General features: G+C 50.7%; 1 protein-coding gene across 2 annotated transcripts; it reads left to right on the forward strand.

Annotated features, from left to right (window-relative positions):
* The first annotated feature begins 341 nt into the window (after positions 1-341).
* gprc5ba (G protein-coupled receptor, class C, group 5, member Ba) lies at positions 342-13,813 on the forward strand. 2 transcript variants are annotated; one of them, XM_029159218.3, is made up of 4 exons: positions 342-1,134; positions 7,926-8,955; positions 9,085-9,230; positions 10,610-13,813. In XM_029159218.3, exons 2-4 carry the CDS (start codon positions 7,926-7,928, stop codon positions 10,652-10,654), a joined length of 1,221 nt encoding a protein of 406 aa, XP_029015051.1. In that variant the 5' UTR covers positions 342-1,134; the 3' UTR covers positions 10,655-13,813. The 2 variants fall into 2 exon arrangements, with proteins under 2 accessions (XP_029015051.1, XP_029015052.1); XM_029159219.2 differs by having other exon boundaries at positions 346-1,134; positions 9,085-9,206.
* The last annotated feature ends 656 nt before the right edge of the window (positions 13,814-14,469 follow it).

Below are 14,469 nucleotides of genomic sequence, written 5' to 3' on the forward strand. Positions count from 1 at the left end.
AATCACGTCCATCGGCGCCCATCAATGCGCCGTGGAGGAGGCAGGATGCGAGTCGCAGTGTGGGGGTGGAAGAGCTGGAGGTGGCGGGGGCTCGACCATTGAAGACCTCCCGAGTAAATGGACTGAAACAGCTGAGGCGCTAAGCATGTGACAAGGGGGAGAAATAATAAGCATCACGTCAAACGTCTGGGGGTAACACCGGAAGTAGACAGTAACACTTTCAAAATAATGGCATCGAACGTATTATTAGTTTCGATCATACGGCCTCAAACTCTTACTCTGAAAGATATAACCGGACATTAAATTGTAGTTGTTTAACTTGGCATCGTATTCGTATATTTTCAATGACTTTACGCAGTAAACTAGGACAAAACAGTGCCGCAAACAAACAGCAACGAGCGGGTCGTTATTCGACTCGGTTGCAGCGCTTGATAGAGACATTCAGGGGGCGTTTGGTCGTCCGCGTGCGCGTCCGCGTGCGTTACGGGGAGCCGCCGCGCGTCCAGGGTCGTCCCCCGGTGTCCGCCAATTAATTCATTAGAGGCTAAAACGGTTGAGGGCAGTGTCGCCAGAGAGGAGACTGTGGTGGCTCTGGAGAGCTGTCACTTTCTCTGAACGCGCGTGTGCGCGTGCGCGCGTGCGAGTGTGCGGAGGGGGATTAGCGTTACGCACGTTATGCGGGGCGCAGCTTTGGTGATGCGTTCAGTCGGGAGATGCGCGGCGGGGAGCAGTGAGCGTCAGCGCGGGCATTCAGCTGCATCCGGCGCCGGCGAGGAGTAGAGAGGCGAAGATGCGCGTCGCCGAACAAAGGATTTAGGAGAAAACGAGCCTCGGTCCCACGTCGAATCTCGACCCCCCGGCGCGTTTCGCTCGCCCGTTTGGACTTGTCAGGACTCTGCCTCCGAGGGCGACGGACTCAGGCTGAAGAACCCGGCGTCGGAACCTGGAGCAGGAGGGACCGTCTGGTCTGATCGCGTCGCCGCAACTCCATGTGGATGGAGAGAGGATCCACGAACACGGCGAGCGGAGCCTGTTTGGAAACGTGACATCGCCCCCTCCGCCTGACATCGTACCTGACAACTGCGCGTCCGCGTCCGCCTTCGCCGTCGACTGGATTTGTTTACACTGATAAAGGTACGTGCCGCTCGCCATGTACGCGTAGGAATGAGAACGGCGGGACTCCGTGTGACTGTGTGAGCGTGAGTCGGCTGCGCCCACGGGGGCACAGTGGGCCTCCCCGTCATAAATCAGTTTCGGGGTTCGTCTCCGCTGTGGTGGAAGTTGCATCACTGACAGCCTGGGAGAAAGGCGACGTCGCTGCGCCAAATGCGTCCGCGTAAAGGACAGAGGGCACGCAGAGTGGGGGGAAATACACACTTACGCACAGGGTTTGGCGCACATGGCATCTACCGTTTTGCGCTTTACTCTAAAGGTGTGAAATCACGTGCTCCACGCTAGGATGAAACGGCAGGTCTCTTGTTAGCGGCGGTACATCGGGATCTTTTGAGGTTTCGGTCACTGCTGGGAGGTTGGGTGTCATTCTCTATTTTTAGATCTTTCTTTCTCATCTGTCTCCCTCACAAACACACACGGGCTCAATAACAATGGCCCCTTCCTCAAACAAACACTCTTCTGGAACCCCCTGGGACCCTCCCATGTGGCTGGTATTGTTAAGATAGGGTGTGTGTGTGTGTGTGTGTGTGTGTGTGTGTGTGCTGGAAAAAGAAAAGCAAAAAACAAACAGCCTACTCTAAATCTGCTCTCTGGTCAGCCCCCCCCCCCCCCCCCAGTAAAGGGGACAGGGAGGACAGAACCCTGTTGTGTAAATTATATTACACCTCTCCACCCACTCAAGGCCAGTTTGTCTGTGAATAGACCGATTTATAGTTGACACAAACCCTGAGCTACTGTCAGTGCAGTATTTGTGTACTCTGAAAGCTCCCGGGCCTGTTTTGGAGTGTTCTGTTTTCCATCATTAATCAATATTCAGCAGAGTGAAGCTGAGCTGGGCTTTCATGAGCTAGTTGGCTTCCTCTTGGGGAGAGAGGATGCTACAATGGCTCCTCGGGGCCGACGCCATATGTGCCATGTTTGGGTGATTGTGTGCGTGTGTGACCTTGTTACGTACCCACAGATGAGTGTGTGTTATTTTTACATATGGGAACCTCCGTGCATCTCTTCATATGTGCATGTGTTTATGCTCCCACCCCTCCTCCCTCTCTCACACACACACACACACACACACACACACACACACACACGCTCCAGGCACAAGGTTCGCTCCAATTCTTCCTCCACACATCCGCCTGTTTATTTGCTTCTCCTGCTCCTCTGATCACGTCCACGCTCTCTGACTAACTCACCTCTCACTGGGCTCCTGTGATCAAACTCCCAATTCCTAACGCCAATGCCATCATTTTATCTCTAACAGGGTTTTTTTTTTCTGGCTAACATCACATGGACACAGAACACATGACGCTGAGGGTCTGTGGTTTTTGGTTCAGGGTGCATTTTTTGTTATGGGATGCCTTCACATCTGACTGATCACCATTTGTGGAGGGTAGAGAGAGAAGGGTTTAAGGGCTCAGATTAAACATTGGCTCTATTAATCGCCAAGTCAATTAGCATATGGTCTTGCTGTGAGCCCAGTCTTATGGTAATGAGGCCTAATTAGGACGGCCAGGGATGTCTAGAAAGGCTGGGGAAAGGCTCCCATTGTCAGCTTCTCTGTGATGACACCCAGGAGGATGATGCAGTGAAGAGCTGCATCATCAATCTTCCAATTTTCCCCATTTCTTCCTTGCTGTCTGAATCATGCGTTGACCCATTGCTACCGCGTCCCTCACTTCCGTCTTTCTACTTATCCCTCCTGCCCCCTTTTTACTTACTATCTGTCACTGGCAGCTGCAAATGATTTGTGATGCAACTGTGGAGGGACAGAGATGTGGACAGATTGGTGGCAACGTCAAGCAGCTCGGATGATGCAACGCACATACTGGTGACTTTATTTCAAGCAGGAAGTTTGATGAGTTTCTGTCAGGAGTCAAATGTACAGTATTATTCAACTCTGCAAGAGAAAAAAATACCTGGGTTGATTCCAAACAAATAGACAGAAAAGACCCCTCCAACAAATGTTTATATGTAGATCTGTTTTAAAGGGGAACATTTAGACAGATCCTTTTTTAGTCGTGGGCTCTAGGTCTCTGATGAGCTGAAAGCACCATTTGTGAAGGCAACTCTAGGAAGTCACAAGGAAATGCTTTACACAGACCATGTGTTCTGTCAAAAGTGGCCTTGGGTGAAAGAGGAAGCAACAGTGTTATGTTACATTTCAAAACATGATTTGTCTCAGCTTCAGCTGCGATTCAGAGATTAGCTGGTCAAAGAGAAGCAAGGTGAGGCAGACAGACAAAAAGGCAGAACATAGAACATTGGACACATTGGACAAGGACAAAAGACTAGTCCATGTTGTGTTAAAAGACAAAGTTCACTGTTCCATGTTGTACACGCTCATTTAGAAGCACAGATGTGCTTTTAATCCTACTACTGTAATACACCGAGACAACTTCTACACAGACTGGGTCACTTTATGCCTAATACCTAAGCAGTGATGTAATCCCAGCCACTGATGTAAGACGTAAATGTAGCCACTGTAGCAAAAGGAAAGGTCAGTCAGTGCTGGAGCAGAAACACGAGGCCGGAGTCAGTGATGGCGTCAGCAGCGAGCAGAACCTGCAGATGACCCGCTCACCTCCACATCTGGATCCCGTCGTCCCTCCACACGTTCATACAGACTCGGGCACATTTGAACCATAATTGTCTGCATAAAAGTCGTGAGGGGGGAAAAATCTGAACTGAAGCGAGTCGTCAAAACGCAATAATCCTCCCAATTATCACCACGGTAATTAGACAGCATCTGGTTGTGTGCTATGTCTGATAATTATAGGAGCTTGGTAATTGTACAGGACGGCTTGCTAGATTCCCCCCATCTCTGCCTGGAGCAGCTTGATCCTCACGTCTGTATTCCTCTTCAGCTCTGTGCGAAAGATGCGATGCCTTCACACACACATGCATAATATATGCCACCGACCCCAGTGTTACATTCACATGCAAATAGATCCGAGCGCATGGGCATTGTGCCAGCTTGTGTACTTGTGTTCCGCACGTGCAGCAGGTGACATCAACGGATGTAAAACCCGCAGCGTGCACAATACCAAACTAAGATGGACCTCTGAGCGGCGGCAAGGTAGATAACGGCTGAGGAACAGCAGCCATGCAGCAAAACTGGCAGGAGCTGGATCCTTCCCTCGGTTACATAAGATACACAAGAAGAATAAAGGCAAGGGGAGGGGGTGGGGGTGAGAGAGGAGGAGGAGGAGGCATAGGAGAGGAGGAAGGAGAAGCCAAAATGGAAGGAAAAGGGGGTAAAACATGGGCAGAGGAGTGTGTGTTTGTGTGTGTGTGTGTGTGTGTGTGTGTGTGTGTGTGTGTGTGTGTGTGTGTGTGTGTGTGTGTGTGTGTGTGTGTGTGTGACGCATCCTTCACGGCACGTCTACAAATGTAGCGGGGACGAGAGCGCTCGGCCGCTCTGCAGGAGAGGTGGCGCTGAAATCTGACAGGATGGAGGAGTTTTAAACGCAGGAGGGACAGAAATGGCTGCGTGAAGCAGGAGTAACAGGGAGAAGCATGACTAGAAAAAAAAAACGGGAGGGAGGCAAGGAAGCGGGAGAGGATGATTCGGCAGCAGCATCCTCTGCGCTGCACAGAGAGGAAGAGCCGAGGGCTCGTTCTCTCTGCCTCCCGTTCTCCATGAGTCATATTAGGAAAAGGCAGAGGAGAGCAAGTGCTACAGGACGCGTGATGCCCTGAACGTCTCGTACGCATCTGCTTGGCTGTGTACAGTAGATGCGGTGTGCGGTGTGTGTGTGTGTGTGTGTGTGTGTGTGTGTGTGTGTGTGTGTGTGTGTGTGTGTGTGTGTGTGTGTGTGTGTGTGTGTGTGTGTGTGTGTGTGTGCGCGCGTGTGTGTGTGTGCGCGCGTGTGTGTGTGTGCGCGCGTGTGTGTGCGCGTGCGCGTGTGTGTGCGCGTGCGCGTGCGTGTGCGCCCGCCCTCTGAGTGTGCATCACTTCCAAAGTCACGCTCCACAAACAGCCAGGTCGACCGTCTGTGTGTTGGTTTGTAGGGACGGTCATCAAAAAGGGAAGAAAAGCAGAATCCAGTCTGAATCCAACCTTTCAGACTGGATTCAATGAAACAGGAAAGTGCAGGTTACACTTCTTGGCATTTGCCTACTTTCACCAAAGAGCTGGATCAATTATTTATTCATGTATTTATTTATAATTAAACCATTTTCATCCGTCATACTGTGCAGGAGGGACTGCGGTTGAATGAATGAACCAGTCACTATTGTATAGAAGACGCCTCTCTGGCCCTTTGAGAGTGTGCACTGCTCTGTGTGGTTTTACATGCTGTGTCATTAGTGGTAAAGGAGGCGGTGGAGGAAGCGTGAAAAGGACAGAGGGGGAGAAATCAGCTTGGCCTGTTGAGGATGAGTGAAGCTCCCTCTCGTTTTACTGAAGGAGACGAGGCGGGACCACCATTTTCAGCTCCTCGCAAGAAAAACAACACCCGACGCCAGCTTTATCTGTCACGTTGGTGCCACTCGCACAGGTTTACACAGTGGCGCGTGTGTGTGTGTGTGTGTGTGTGTGGTGACTCATTCCTCTGTGAGGACTGATTGATGTTAATGTAGACCAATAATAACCAGCGGCTGTGAGCTGCTGCATCGAGGAGGGAAGGACATGACAGGAAACAACAGACTGGAATAACGACAGGAAATGAAGGAGCAAAGAATTTTGGTAATGAGGAGGCGTGAAGAGGAATTTTAGAGGGTGTAAATCTCTGAAGGATACATGAAAGAGCTCCAGACGCATGAATATGCACAAATCGCACATCACTATATATAGATAGATAGATATATAGAGAGATAGAGAGAGATAGATAGATATAGATAGAGATATATATATATAACACACACACATAATATATATACACACATATATATAATACACACATATATATAATATACACAATATATATAACACACACAATATATATATATATAGAGATATATATATATATATATATACATATACATATATATATATATATATACATATATACACATACAGATGAATCCTTCACAGCTTCACCCTGTGGCGTTTGCAATAATAAATAATTATTGCACAACTTGTAAACAACTGCTGCCTTAAAAATGTTTATGGAGCAGCTCAGCTCAAACACGTGTATATGAAACAAAAGAGGAAGAAACTGGGAAGAGTTCAGCTTTTGCCTCAACATGAACTGACTTTTGACGCAATGCATCTGAAATACCTCTTGTCCCGTAACAGGCTTTGTGCCCACATGGCAGCAAACGCAGGGAACACAGCACTGACACGCTGTCACTCTTGAAGCACATAGGACTGGACCGTTGGTCCACAGAACCAGCCGGCACCAGGCAGCGTCCTAATAAATAAGTCACATCTCTGGCTTCTCGATGCGGCCGCCGCTCTTATCGTAGCCCTGCGAGTTCGGTTTCCAACTCCTGAGGGACGTATTTGGCTCATTAGCTGCTAAATGCTCCACTACATTCACGAGCTGCTGCGACGGCCTGTCGTCGTAAACACAGAGCTCCGCTTGTTGCCGAGGCCCGATAGAATCGGGAACAGAGGCAGATTGTGGAGAGAACTATCCGTCGGTTCCCACACTTCACCATCGCGTTTTGCAGAGTCACTAGAATTCCTAAAACTTCTGCGCTCACGGTAAAACGTGTCAGTCGAGCTAAGGTCTGTTAATAAGCTGCTTCCTGGAGGGACTGTGTGTGACCCACAGTCCTGGCAGGTGTGTTTAAACGGAGCTCTCCCCCGATGGCCTGGATGTGACGCTGTCTGACGTCCTTCATGCATCCTTCATTCATCGGCTAAATATAGTGGTACAGACCATTTGTGGACACCGGCAGGTTTTGTTTTTAAATCTGGGCTCAAGCAAGTCATGTGAAGTAAACAATCCAGTGTGTGTGTGTGTGTGTGTTTGTGTTTCACACACCAACCTATGAGCCAGCTTGGAAAGAATTTCTGAAAGCCTAGCAATATAAAGGAGACACAGTTGACAGAAACCTGGCAAAAGCCGTGCTTGTGTGTGTGTGTGTGTGCGTGTGTGTGTGTGTGTGTGCGCGCGTGTGTGCGTGCGTGTGTGGGCACATCAAACTCCGGTAAAACACACAGCTTGTCAGGTGCAGTGACAGCCCTGATCATCCCAAGCAAAGGTCCCAGTGAAAGGAGAGCACGGGTACTTGTGCGACTGTCTGACAGTTGCGATGAATAAAAGAGAAGGTAGGAGGCGGAGACGGCGCTGATTTCACACACTGCTGTTGTTCTTTCACGGGGACACTTCTCTTTGAGCACACGAGCATTTGTACTTGCTGAGTATTTGTGCGTCAGGCTGGATGCCTTTAGATGCCTGATAGTCTGCCTGCTTCTACACACCAGCTCCTGTTTCCTGTTAATATACATGATGCTGGGTAAAGCACACGTCTCAAACAGTCTCGAGTGGAAAACGAGGCTCTCGAGCCTCTAAAAGGTCCGAGCCGCTATCTGTGGAACAGGACGTGTGTGTTTTGTGTGTTTGCTAAGTCGTCAGTCTTGCAGCCTGAATGAACTACTGGCCTTTGTTTCCTCTCTAAAACACAGCAGTGGCCGATTGTCTCTATTGTCAGTGGGACGGGGGTGATTATTGTGGGGATGGCTGCTCAGCTTTGTGGCCCTCTAAACGTTTATGACCAGAATGACTCACCCTTTCTCCCCCCTCATTGCCTGCATTTCTTTGACTTTCTGCATTCTCGCCCTCTGTTCTGTGGCTCACTCATAGATGGCGTTCCTCCCGGTGTTTCTCCTGCTGCTGCTCGCTGTTACTCACCGCGCCTGCGGCCAGGACTTCGAGAGCTCCGAGCCTCTCCCGAGGGGCTGTGGCTGGGGTCTGGTGCGTCCCTACACCCTCCTCTGTGACCTGGACTCCATCTGGGGCGTGGCTGTGGAGTCGGTGGCCGCCGGCGGGGTGCTGGCCGCCATCTTGCTGGCCCTCGTCCTCCTGTGCCGCCTGCGCCACGTCAGCGAGGCCGAGAAGCGCAGCGGCGTGGGACCCATTCTCCTGCTGCTCCTTGGGGTCCTCGGCCTGTTCGGCCTGAGCTTCGCCTACCTGATCGAGCAGGACGAGCTGCTGTGTCTGCTCCGCCGAGCCCTGTGGGGTCTCCTGTTCGCCATCTGCTTCTCCTCCCTGCTGGTGCAAGGCGTCCGCCTGCGCCGGCTGGGCCGCGAACGCCGGAGCCCCGGCGGGTGCGCCCTGACCGGCTTGGCCCTGGGTCTGAGCGCCGTGCAGGGCATCATCGCCGCCGAGTGGCTGCTCCTAACCGTGATCAGGGAGGGGCGAACCAGCTGCCAGTACCTGCCCGTGGAATTCTCGCTAGCCTGCAGCTACGTGCTAGCCCTCCTGCTAGCTGCGCTGGCGGCCGCCTCCTTGGCTCTGTGTGGTAAGACACGCCAGTGGCGCTGCAACGCCGTGTGGCTGCTGGTGACCTGCCTGCTGTCGCTGCTGCTGTGGGTGGCCTGGGTGGGCTTCTACCTGGTGGGCAACAAATGGCTCGGGAGGTCGCCGGACTGGGACGACCCGACGCTGGCCATCGCCCTGGTGGCGCAGGGGTGGTTGCTGCTAATCTTCCACGCCATCCCTGAAGCTCACATCTGCCTGAGACCCCCGCCGCAGCCCACCGCTCCAGACTACTTCGACACCTCCCAGAACTCGACGCGCATGAGGGAGACCAGCTTCGACGAGGACATCCCCCTTTCTCACAGGCAGTTTGTGGAGAACCAGGGCTACGGATACAACGATGAGAACACAGCAGGTACACGAGGAAGCTGTGGGCAGTCTGTGGGTGGAATACAGGCCCCGGGAAATATTTGCATGTAGCTAGAAATAAGCACCGGATAGAAATTCTGCGGTGAGTGACGGTGAGTAATCTCTGTCCTGCCAGGCTTGAGGAGCGGTGGCGGTCCTGGGCAGCACAACAGCAACACCGGCGCCAGACCCAGCGCTCCGTTCCGCAGCAACGTCTACCAGCCCACCGAGATGACCATGATCCTGAACGGGGGAGCGGTGAGTACCTCCTCCCAGTCCCAGGTACACGCCGCTTACACGCCGCCCTCTCATTCGCCCACGCCGACGAGACTGCATGCGCATCTGTGCGTCCCAGACCATGCGTCACTGCACCGGAATGAGGGAGACGTGTGAGTGAGTGAGTGAGTGAGTGAGTGAGTGAGTGAGTGAGTGAGTGAGTGAGTGAGTGAGAGTGAGTGAGTGAGTGAGTGAGTGCGTGCGTGCGTGCGTGCATGTTCACGTGCCTGACGTTGTGCACATGCATGGATGGGCTCGTCACTGATGCTCACTCATCCAACATCGATTTGTGTTCAGGTGAGTGTGAGAGAATTTGCTGCAGTGTGTGTGTGTGTGTGTAAATAAACTGTGCGGTGACCGACGTGTCCGTCAGCCCCTTCGGCCACGCCCCCTCGGCCACGCCCCTCGTCTGTGGCAGGCACAGGTGACAGCGTTTCAGCAGCTGCGCTATGAATTAGGCCAGCCACAAAACAGCACAATACACCCGCTGAGGCAACACTCAGTCGGCAGCATACTGCGTGGGGCATCTTTGCTTTGTGCAAGTATCTTTTTGCATCTGTTTAAAAGTAAAGGCAGCTGTATAGAATATATAACCAATAAAAATGGATTCATATGATATAAATGATTACAGGTGAGGATGCAAAAGCAAAACTGATTATAGGTTTGTAGATATTAAGTATTTGCAGAGGCTCAGCTCAGACATGATCAACTTCCTGTGTTAATATAACTTTGAAGGAATGATAAATATGTCGTACACTGTTAGTTGGCAAGCCGCAGACGAACTCGTAGGCGGGTGTGCTCGCTCTTAGTCAGAGCCAGGCTCCTGTATCTGTTTCCTCTCGTACGAACGCACCCTTTGCAGCGAGCTGCGATTCTGATGAATTGGGCTGTAGCTTTGTGCCTGCAGGCTTCATCAAGGCATTACATTACAAAAGCATCAGATTTGGGGCAGTTAGGCAACGTTGACTTAGCTTCTTTTCCAGTTTACATGTTTAATTATGACTCTTTATTAACCTTTTTAGTGGCTTTTTTGGAGCATTTTTAAAGCCCTGACTGGTGCGTGTTAACTTCCATCAGAGTGTAGAGCAATGGAGTCAGTAGAAGCAACATGTCCTCTAATCACTCGCATCTGCTTGTAAAACCTGCAAATGTATGGCCAGGATGAAGGTTTTCCATCAACGTGCCTTTAATCTACTCTGAAACTTGGCAGCTTCACGTTCAAGAGCGTTCTGTTAGAGAGTAAAGAAAATTATAGTGGAAAAAGTCCGAAGGGTGGAACAAATGGTTTTAGTCAAACGTGAGTAGAAAGTGTGAATGGGAACACAGTTTGTGTGCATGTGTGAACACAGCGTGGCCGTCCTCACGCCTGACTGTTTCTCCTCCAGGTGCCCTCCGCTCCTCCGACCTACACCGGGAGGCAGCTGTGGTGAGTGACGCGCTGGAAAGAGGATCGGTAGCAAACGGAAGAGGAGGCGAGGACGGGTGTCAGAGACGAGGGGCCGCCTGCGTGGATGGGACTTTAAAGGGTGACGCCAGGGGGGCCCCTCGGCTCCGTGTACAGACTTTACCACTGACTGTGTGCCAATCAACTACTGTATGAGTGTGCGTGAGAATGGGAGCAGCCCTGGCATGGAGGACAGAGCTAAAGCTCTTCCAGCACACACACCTCTATAGAAGGGTTTCAAAGTAGCAACAGAAAACACGCTGACTCAGATCTGAAAACACCAACATGCAGTATTCTCCCCCTCTTTGTTTGATTCGCTCCCCTGAGACTACAGCACTGTAAGCATCCCTGAAAACTGTGAAATCCAGCGCTTTTCCCTCGCTCCATCTCTCTCCTCCTTCGTCCTGTCAGTCAGGACGCCCATTCTGCCGCTTTTCACAGCGCTGCTGCTCCAGTGGAAACATTTGGCTCCGTCCTCCATCCAGCTGCAGCGTAGGTGAGGAGGGAACACGCGGTGCAGCACTGGCGGCGCCCTCTTAAAAAAAGAATCCAGCCTGTGTGTGCGTGTGTGTGTGTGTGCGCGTGTGTGTGTGCGTGTGTGCGCGTGTGCGTGTGTGTGTGTGTGTGCGCGTGTGTGCGCGTGTGCGCGTGTGTTCCCTACATCTCCAGACTGTTACTTCCAGCCCTTTTCCTCCCTCTCAATCTCCGTCTGTGAACATGGATCACGCCACTTCTGTCGCTTTGCCACATCCTCCCACTTGCATGGACACAAAAAAAAACGAAACTGTGACACCCTGAGAAACTGCGAACACGTCCAAAAGCAGCCCGGAGCACGCGGACGGCCGGCCGACGGGCCCCTGATGAAATCCGGGCCGGGCGAGCGGGGCGTCGGGGATGCGCCGGTTCAGACTGTGAATCTAGGTCAGACTGATGCTGCGCTCCCACATCTCTGTCGGCCACTGGCGCTTCGAGCCAAGGAGCGCTGCCACTTTATATCAGCAGGAAACAGGGTTGAGGAGATGGTCGGAGAAGCGAAGGGGCTCCTGTTCTTGTTCCTCCGTCCGTGTTTGTGTGTGCGTCCGTGTGTGTCGTGACTTTTTGCATGTCAGGAGTTGAGGTTGCTTTCTGGTGCTAAACACGTCCTCACACAGCTTCCCAGTGAGACGCGGAACCACAGGAACGACGCGGATGCAGATGCAGCGGTGGAAACGGCCCGGCTATAATTAGAGCGGTGGCTGGCGCGTGGAGATATTCTAGAGCCTGAAAGATCAGATTCACAGCGCAAAGTAGAAAGCGGGAGATCAAATGGATGAGGAGGAGAACGCAGGAAGGGAGGACGGAAGGAGCGAGGGGAGATAGCGGGAGACGTCTGAGGGGAGGCCATGTGACCGGCTTCCTTTAGTGAGCCGCCGATCTGGGCGAGAAAATGGCTCCCCGGCCTGCGTGTGTGTGTGTGTGCGTGTGCGTGGGTGCGTGTGTGTGTGTGTCTCTTTGCTGAAGTGTCTCTCTCTCTCTCTCTCACTCCTCCACCTCCGTCGGCTAAAGATCACGTCCTCGTGCCAAGAAGGAGTCTTGTTTCACCGGAGTCTCCGTTTCATCCCTTCATCGTGGCACCAGCTCCCACCAGAGACGCTGTGTACATAGTATTCGCTGTACAACTATGCTTGGTTGCTTACTTTTGTTCATTTTAACTCTAGGCTGAATTTAGACCCACCAGAAAACCCGACTGCTGTAAACAGGTGTTTATCTGGGGGAGGTTTTTTTAAAGATCATTTTTAACCGGTTTGCTTTGTGTTCATACATTTGCTTGTTGCATTTTTCTCTTGCTGGTGTCTTTTACAGTCTTTATCCAACACTAGATATGCTTTCTTTTGTTTAATGTTTAGAAAATGATTTGATTTCTCATAATTAATAAGGATTTACATGGTTTGTATGTCCTGCAAAGAACCACTATTTGCTGTGACAGTTAATCTGATAAAAAAATGCCTATTTTTATTTTCAAAGATATTACAATTGCTATTAATATTTCTGGCACTTCGCAGTAAAGACTTGTTCTGTTAGTATTTGGAGGTAATCATAAAAACAGCAGGGCTGATTAAATCATCTTCAAGCCCACCAACAATCATTCATCTTGGTGAACCCTCTCACAGCAACTCTCCACTAAGAAAAAGCTACGGGTAAACCCTTAACTGCTGGTGTGTGTTTATGTCTTAGCCGCTGGCCTGTCTATAATAAGACGGGTGCTAGCAGGCCAGCTCCATGCCCAAAGAAAGCTTGTCCCGCCACAGTATGTCAGGCTCTGTTTGGGCCAAGAAACAATGTACCGACCCCACATCCGCGAGTCAGAACCTAGGAAGCGGACCCGTCCTCGGGGCGGTCAGCAGCAACGACACCAAGCTCTGAAGCTGAGGGAGCAGGTACCGATTCTTGTGATGTTTCACACAATGTGACGTAAGAAAAAAAAAAAAGCAACATGTGACTTCGTAGATTTTGCACTTGTCGACTACCTATCTGTGCATGCTTATCACCATTTCTACATGTGAGACCTTTCTCAGACATACTTTTCAATATAAACTATTTATGTAAAGGTCATGTGAGAGCAATCATACCTTCATTGTATATCAGAATACACAATGTCTGTGCTTTCTTATACACAAAAGAGAGCTGGTTCTAGAGAAGCAAAAAGACTAACGTCAGGGTAAATGGTCCAAAGTAATGCAAAATTCCAACGTTACTGGACCTAATAGCAGTTATGTTGAAGACGCGAGGGTTTTAAAAAAAAGAGTATCATCTGACTGATATTGTCTCTGTGTTTAAAGTCAAATAGACTGTGGTGAAATTTGCACAAAACTTCTATATGTTAGGTCCGTCATCCCTGGGCAGCGTGTTGGAACATCCTCCCAGGTTTGACTTGTCCTTGCCTGTCCTCTCCTGATTTGTCTTGCCTTCAGACTGTTCCAGTGGGGCAGCTGACAGGGGTGATATTGGTTTTCACAGCTGTGACTGTGCAGTGACGCAGCATGCCTATGTATAGAAATTAATTCCCCTGATTAGAAAAAGAAAAAAAAACCTGTTAACTCTTGTTTCTGTAACTGATTCAGGAAAAAAGTTCAATAAAAGTGTCATGTTTGTAGTTAACTTTTAACTGGGTGTGTTGTTTTTCTCAGGTAGGGAGACGCGTTTCAAAATAAGAGCCTGGTTACAAATCTGTGTCATCTACATGCACTTTAAAGATGGAGCTAAGCTACATGCATTTGAATCAGTAGCTCAAATAATTTGGGTTGTTTTAGGAGATTTTAAGAGTCTTGGTTTGTCGGGTACGTTTAAGGATTTGCTGGTGCTGTCGCACAGACCTGCTTGTTTCTGGTTCACTGTTTACCCACATATATCCTGCAGTCGCAGCCCAGGACCAGTTGGTCTTTGCTCTGGCAGCCTGGCGCCCCTCCCTCCTGCTGCTGTGCGATCCAGTTTCAGTCGGGCCTAGCGCCGCCACAGTCCATGGAGCTGACTGTGGATCAGATGTCCCCAGAATGAAATGGCCTGTTTTATCACCATACGGGGTGGCAGCTGTCTCCCAGGCACCCGCATAACTGCAAAGGGAAATACACGGCCCTCCTCTCTGTGAGCGACTGGGGCGGTCAGGAAAGTCATCCGTCACAAGGCGGCCGCCTCACTGCTCTGCAGAGACACTTGAGAGGAGAGCAGGCGCATCCTCTCAGGTAGGCCGGGTTCAAGGAGTAATGGAAATATGCCAAGAGCGCACTTTATTCCCTTTAATTGCCACACGGGCAGCACACGACT

The sequence above is a fragment of the Betta splendens genome, chromosome 8 (assembly GCF_900634795.4).
Source record: "Betta splendens chromosome 8, fBetSpl5.4, whole genome shotgun sequence".
NCBI lineage: Eukaryota > Metazoa > Chordata > Actinopteri > Anabantiformes > Osphronemidae > Betta > Betta splendens.

Excerpts from the sequence above, each read along its gene's own strand:
- gprc5ba (XM_029159218.3), top strand. The coding sequence starts at position 7,926 with ATGGCGTTCCTCCCGGTGTTTCTCCTGCTGCTGCTCGCTGTTACTCAC. Across the intron at positions 8,956-9,084 it reads CAACGATGAGAACACAGCAG|GCTTGAGGAGCGGTGGCGGT; the intron begins GTACACGAGGAA and ends CTGTCCTGCCAG. Across the intron at positions 9,231-10,609 it reads GTACCTCCTCCCAGTCCCAG|GTGCCCTCCGCTCCTCCGAC; the intron begins GTACACGCCGCT and ends TTTCTCCTCCAG.